Source organism: Sardina pilchardus, chromosome 24 (genome assembly GCF_963854185.1).
Source record: "Sardina pilchardus chromosome 24, fSarPil1.1, whole genome shotgun sequence".
In the NCBI taxonomy this organism is placed as follows: domain Eukaryota; kingdom Metazoa; phylum Chordata; class Actinopteri; order Clupeiformes; family Clupeidae; genus Sardina; species Sardina pilchardus.
In genome coordinates, this window is record NC_085017.1 from 6377150 (window position 1) to 6384649 (window position 7500).

At 47.0% G+C, this 7500-nt stretch overlaps 1 protein-coding gene across 1 annotated transcript in view; it reads left to right on the forward strand.

Annotated features, from left to right (window-relative positions):
* The window catches only part of dlgap3 (discs, large (Drosophila) homolog-associated protein 3), a 31857-nt gene that overhangs the window by 20802 nt on the left and 3555 nt on the right, over nucleotides 1-7500 (forward strand). The window contains 1 exon segment of the mRNA XM_062529257.1: nucleotides 2698-3212. Coding sequence (XP_062385241.1) covers nucleotides 2698-3212 — 515 coding nt within the window.

Consider the following 7500-nt stretch of genomic DNA (forward strand, 5'->3'; position numbering starts at 1 on the left):
TAATATAGGACCACAATGAAAAAAAAGCGTAAAATCCAACCTTTAATACAAGTGCATTTATTTAGAAGGAAAAAAATCCCACATTAAGAAATAATTATTCTTCATAAAATCACCTGTTCCACAATTATTGGCACCCCTAACAATTCCTAGGAAATAAATGTAATTAAAGTATTTCTGTCATTTCTGTCATTTCTACAGTAGTTTACAAAGTCAATCAGAGTATGTAGGAACATTTCATTAGTAATTCTTAACATCCTGTTTCCCTGGGCTATCAATATGACATGACACAGAGGCCATTTCTCTTCAACATGGGAAAGACAAAGGAACACACTGTTCAAGTAAGGCAGATGTGTGTCAACCTTCACAAGTAAGGCAATGGCTATAAGAAAATACCCACTCGCACACCTGCCAATATCTATGGTCAGAGGAATCGTTAAGAAGTTTAAAACAACTGGAACAGTGGTAAACAAGCCTGAAAGAGGACGCATGTTTATTTTGCCACCACGCACAGTGAGGAGGATGGTAAGAGAAATAAAAAAATCTCCAAAACTCACTGTTACAGAATTGCATCAAATGGTTGCATCTTGGGGTCACAAAGTCTCCAAAACAACCATCAGGCACTATCTACATGCCAACAAGTTGTTTGGGAGGCATGCAGGGAAAACAACCTTTCTCACTCAAAATCATAAGCACAAACGTCTGGAGCGGTACTGGGCCTTCAACTGGGGCCGTGTGCTTTGGTCAGATGAGACAAAGTTAGAGCTTTTTGGCAACAAACACTCTAAGTGGGTCTGGCGTAACAAAAAGATGAGTATGCAGAACAGCACCTCATGCCCACTGTGAAGTATGGGGGAGGATCGGTGATGCTGTGGGCCTGTTTCTCTTCCAAAGGGCCTGGGAACCTTGTTAGGGTGCATGGCATCATGAATGCTTTGAAATACCAGGACATTTTAAATCAAAATATGGTGGCCTCTGCCCGAAAGCTGAAGATGGATCGTCACTGGGTCTTTCAGCAAGATAATGACCCTAAACATATGGGCAAGTCTACACAGAAATGGTTCACCAGACACCGTATCAAGCTCCTACCATGGCCATCTCAGTTCCCAGACCTCAACCCCATTGAAAACCTGTGTGGTGAGTTGAAGAGGAGAGTGCAGAGGAGAGAACCCAGGTCGTTGGATGATTTGGAGATTTTGTGCAAAGAGGAATGGTCGAAGATCCCTCTTTCTGTTTTCTCTAATCTTGTGAAACATTATAAGACAAGATTAGGTGCTGTTTTATTAGCAAAAGGGGGTTGTACAAAGCATTTACATCAGGGGTGCCAATAATTGTGGCACACATGATTTGATGTAAAATAATTATTTCTTAATGTGGGATTTTTTTCCTTCTCAATAAATGCACTTGTATTAAAGGTTGGATTTTCATTGTGGTCCTATATTATTTGGAAAAAAAATGAATTTATCAGAAGCTAAAGAACACATCTTAACCAGGGGTGCCAATAATTGTGGAGGGCGCTGTATGTGCTGCATTGTCCCTTATAAATAAACAAATAAATCAAATAAAATAAAGAGCATAAGACTTTGTTTTAAGCTGAATTCTTAAGTCGATGCTGTTTTTGTAAAGCCCAGGCCCGGCTCACTGGTCCCTCAGACGCTCATCCCTCATCTACACTGTCCCAACAAACACCAACAAACTCAAATAAACACAAACACACTCATCTACACTGTACCAACAAACACCAACAAACTCAAATTAACACCAACACACTCATCTACACTGTCCCAACAAACAGCAACAAACTCAAATAAACACCAACAAACACCAACAAACAAACACATAGGCTACAAACACCAACACAAACAAACACAAACACCTATAACCCACAAACACCAACAAACACAAACAAACAAACACCAACAAACAAACAAACAAACACAAACACCTACAAATAAAAACAAACAAACACAAACAAACTAAAAAATACATACAGTTGAGTCAGTGTGTTCCATCTGCACGTGTGTGTTTGTTGGTGTTTGAGTGTGACGTGGCTCTGAAGTCTGTACTGTATTGTGTGGGCAGTGTCCAGCTGGAGGCTGGTTTTCTGAACATCTGTGAAGACAACTGGGATTTGCTGTTGTCTGGGAAGTTTGCAAGCACCTTTAGGTGTTCGTTTTCAGTTCAGTTTAATTCATTTCAATTTGTTTGAATTCAATAGAATTTACACTTTCAGTTGCATGACAAATGACACCTTACATGATGTTGTCAGAAGATTGTTTTAAAGCAACACTAAAGCACTTTTCCTCTGTCGCACACACGCTATTTGTTTATCCAGCAAATAACAGACAAGGTAGAATATGTTGCATGATTTTATGAAAGTATGATGTATTGCGACATCGAAGCAAGTCAAATTTGTAGTTTCTGATGTCTCATTTCATCGAACTACAGATACACTACCCCACCTCGTAAAGTTACATAGTGCGGTTATAGCCGATAGAGGGCCGCGAAGTGAAAGCAGAAGTGCTGTTCACCCTGTTACGAGTTGATGAACCGCTGAAATGATTTTGGAAACATTATTTTAAGGTACGAAAAACTCTTTAGTGTTGCTTTAAGGGGATGCGAGTTTTGTGATGCGGGTTGCGTAACCCTGTCTGATTGGCTGTCTGTGTGTGTTTCCCCGCCCCTGCCCCTCCCCCTCAGACGCGCGCGCTTCAAGCGCTCCAACAGTGTGACGGCGAGCGTGCAGGCGGACCTGGAACTGGAGGGCTTCCCGGGAATGCTGGTGGGCGTCCCGACGCAGGACAAGGGCCTGCAGTTCGGCTGCTCCTTCCAGCGGCACTCCTCGGAGCCCGAGTCGGCGGGCCAGTTCGGCGAGTACCGCACCGTGCACACGCAGGGCCAGTGGGCCTACTCCGAGGACTACCAGCACCAGCACCACCACATGCACCCGGGCTACGGGCCGCCGGACCCCTGCGCCCCGGAACCGCACCAGCGGGCGCTGCCCGTGCCCATGCCACGCTCGCACTCGCCCTTGCCCCTGGAGCGGGGCGGCTGGCACGAGGGGCCGCGCAGCCTGCCGGACTCGGGCCGAGCCTCGCCCTGCCTGCGGGACGGAGAGTTCTTCCTGCGGCTGCTGCAGTCCGAGGTGGAGAGGATGGAGGGGTGGTGCCAGAACATGGAGAGAGAGGCGGAGGAGAACGAACTACCGGAGGAAGGTGAGGAAGAGAGGGGGATAGAGAGGAAGCTGAGGAGGAGAGGAGAGAGAGGGTAGAGCAAGAGAGAGAGGGGGGATAGATAGATAGATAGATAGATACTTTATTGATCCCCAAGGGGAAATTCAAGGTCCCAGCAGCTTAAGACACCACACACAACATACAGTACAATGTAAACAATGTAAACAGGAAAATTAAAAAGCAAATCAACAATCAACATGACTAAAGGAGCAGTAGAATACTATAGATAAGGTATGCATGAATGTACTGAGGATTGGTACTGTGATCCAGTCTGAGGTGTGTGTCAAGTTGGTAGTGCAAATAAGTCCAACAGTGCAACAGTGCAAGATTAAATTCTAGTGACCAGTAATAAATATGTACAGTACAAAATGTAAGCATAGTAATAATAATAACAGTACTAATATAAATATATGGACAATTAAAATAAACTTAACATAGTAATAATATAAGAGTTAGACATGAGGGTAGACATGTAAGCCATGCCATGTAAGTGTATAAGAGGGTGGAGGTGCAGATATACTATGCATAGAAGTCCAACTCTCCTTTTCCCTTCAGTGAAGCATTGTACAGTTGTATGGCCCTGGGTACAAATGACTTTCTCAGTCTGTCTGTTGTGCATGTCATGGAGCGTAGTCTCCAGCTGATCAAGCTCTTCTGCTGTATGATAGTGCTGTAGAGTGGATGACAGTCATTGTCCAGGATGCTGTGTAGCTTGTTCAGGGTCCTTTTGTCTGATACTGAAGTGATGCACTCCAGATCAGCTCCCACAACAGAGCCAGCCTTCCTTACCAGCCTGTCTAGTCGCCCAGCATCCCTCTTCCTAGTGCTTCCTCCCCAGCATGCCACAGCATAGAAGAGGACGCTGGCAACAACAGACTGGTAAAACATCCAGAGGAGCTTGCTGCAGACATTGAAGGAGCGCAGCCTCCTCAGGAAGTACAGCCTGCTCTGCCCTTTCTTGTATATTGCTTCAGTGTTGACTGACCAGTCCAGTTTATCGTCCAGATGTACGCCCAGGTACTTGTATGTGTTCACCACCTCCACATTGACCTCCTCAATGGTGACTGGCAGCAGAGCAGACTTAGACCTCCTGAAATCTACCACCATCTCCTTGGTCTTGGTCGTGTTGAGTTGTAGGTGGTTGAGTCTGCACCATTGCACAAAGTCCTCCACCAGGCTCCTGTATTCCTCCTCCTGCCCATCCCTGATACATCCCACAATTGCAGTATCGTCTGAAAACTTCTGCATGTGACATGACTCCGTGTTGTAGCAGAAGTCAGACGTGTAAAGGGTGAACAGGACTGGAGAGAGCACCGTTCCCTGTGGAGCACCTGTGCTGCTGATTACAGTGTTGGAGAGGCAGTCCTTCAGTCTGACAAACTGTGGCCGCTCTGTCAGGTAGTCTGCAATACAGGATACTAGATGAGCATCCACACCCATCTGCAGGAGCTTGTCACTCAATCTGGGGGGTTGGATGGTGTTAAAAGCAGAAGTCAAAGAACATGATTCTCACAGCACTTTTCCCCTTGTCCAGGTGAGAGTGTGTCCTGTGTAGGAGGTAGGAGATTGCATCGTCGACGCCCACTTTCTCCTGGTATGCAAACTGTAACGGATCTAGTGCATGGCGCACCTGTGGCCTAAGTATCCCCAGAACCAGTCTCTCCAGGGTCTTCATCAGGTGTGATGTGAGAGCAACTGGCCTGAAGTCATTCAGCTTACGTGGATGTGGTTTCTTGGGGACGGGGATAAGACATGATGTCTTCCACAGTGTTGGGACTTTCCCGAGACGTAGACTTTGGTTGAAGATATGCTCCAGTGGCTCTCCCAGTTCAGCAGCACAGTCCTTGAGCAGTCTTGGACACAGTCCGTCAGGTCCGGCTGCTTTCCTGGGATGGAGTGTCTTCAGCTGTCCTCTAACTTGATCTGCCGTTATGATGAGGGGGGAGGGGAGGGGAGGGGGTGAGGAGTTACCAAGGTCTTGGTCACTCCGGGGGGTAGGGGAGGAGGGGACGTGCTGCACTGGGGGTGAGGGGGGAGGTGTGAGTTGGGCAGCTAAGCCAGCAAGAGCAGTGTCCGTAGTTGATGGTGCTAGTGATGTTGATGGTGATGGTGATGGTGGACGACCATTGTCCACTGAAGCAGTTGATGGTGCTGGTGACAGAGCTGCTGCTTTTCCTAAGTCCAGTGATGGTCTTCATTCCATCCCAGACCTCCTTCATGTTGTTCTCCTGCAGCTTCTGTTCTACCTTCTTCCTGTAATCCTCCTTGGCCTCTTTCAGCCTGACTTTGAGCTCCCCCTGCACTTGCCTCAGCTCTGCCTGGTTCCCCTCTTTGAACGCCATCTTTTTCCTATTTAGAAGGGCCTTGACATTGCTGGTTATCCAAGGCTTGTTGTTTGGAAAGCAGCGCACAGTTCTTGTGGGAACAACAACATCCATACAGAAGTTCAGGTAGTCAGTCATGCAATGTGTGGCCTCCTCCAAATCACCATTCTGTAGTACATTCCAGTCAGTGGACTCAAAACAGTCTCTCAAAGCCTCATCTGCTCCTGGGGTCCACTTCCTGAAAGTGCGTGTGTCACATGGTAGCCTCTGCACTTTAGGTATGTACATTGGTTGCAGGTGAACAAGGTTGTGATCTGATTTTCCGAGGGGGGGAAGGGGGGTGGCGCTGTATGCATCCCTCACGTTTGCATACATGAGGTCTATTGTCCTGTTTTTCCTAGTCGGGCAATCAACAAACTGGTAGAAATTTGTGAGGGTAGAATCCAGTGTTATGTGGTTAAAGTCTCCAGAGATCGCAAAGAAAGCATCTGAGTGCTGAGTTTGGAGTCTTGCAATTGTAGAGTGAATGATGTCACACGCTACGTCCGGTAGGGCTCGTGGTGGGACGTAAACACAGACAACAATGGCATGCGTGAATTCCCTCGGCAAATAATACGGTCGAAGGCTCACTGCTATTAACTCCACATCCTTACAACATGCAGTTTCTTTAACTGTAACATGACCGGGGTTGCACCATCTGTCGTTACTGTAAATCACCAGTCCACCGCCGTTCTTCTTGCCAGAAAGTTTATTGTCTCTGTCCAAACGGGCCACGCTAAAGCCAGGTAGCTCAACGTTAGCAGTAGGGATGGAGCTAGTCAACCACGTCTCCGTGAGACATATTAAACTACATTCCCTGTATAGTTTCTGATTTCTTACCAGGGAAGCCAGTTCGTCAGTTTTGTTGGCCAGTGAGTTCACGTTTCCCATCACCATTGATGGAACTGCGGGCTTAAATCTCCACTTCTTCTCCCGTATCTCCCGTCGCCTCGTCTTCACTTTGAGTCCAGCTCTGCAGCCCCGAAAGCACCATAGTTCCTCCGGGATGTTAGCGTTAGACTCACCGGCATGTATGCGTAGTGCAAGCAGCTGTTTCCTTGTGTAAACAAATTTGCTGCCGCCGAAACGGTGTTGTTGATCCATATCCATAGGATAGAATAAAAAATACTCCTTAAGTGTGTAATCCGAAGTAAGAAAGTATGTTTAAGTAAACAAAAAAAAACACGTAAAAACACGTAAAAACACAAAACGCTACGGAGCTACTAGGTTGCTGCCACTCTCGTCGGCGCCGGAAGTCGTCTATGAGGGGGGATAGAGAGAGAGAGCATAAAGAGAGAGGGGGGAGAGAGAGAGGGGGAGAGAGGCGGAGGAGAACGAACTACCGGAGGAAGGTGAGGAAGAGAGGGGGATAGAGAGAGGAAGGTGAGGAGGAGAGGAGAGAGAGGGGGATAGAGAGAGGGAGAGAGGCAGAGAGGAACGAGTTACCGGAGGAAGACGAGCAAGAGGGGGGTAGAGAGAGGGAGATAGAAAAAGAGTCGAGGAAGATTGACAGGTGTTGCCACGGAGAGAGAGGCAGACAGCAGGAGGGAAAAGAGAGGGAGGGAGGGAAGGATGGAGAGAGGGAGGGAGGGAGGGATGGAGGGAAGGATGTTGTCTGACTTGGAGAAAAAGAGATGGAAGAGAGTGGGAGAACAGGGGAGACAGGCTGTGATGCATGCACACAGAGGTATTAAAAGATCTATGAGTCCTGTGTATATATTTAGTATTCATTGTTCATGGGCAATACTCTATCACAATAGTCATGCCAATATATTCAATCCAAATGTGACTGTGGGATAGAGAAAGAGCGAGAGAGAGAGAGAGAAAGTGAGAGAGAGGGAGAGAGAGAATGTCTGTGAGAGAGAGAAAGAAAGAGAAGAAAGAGCAAGACCAGGGGAAGATAGATG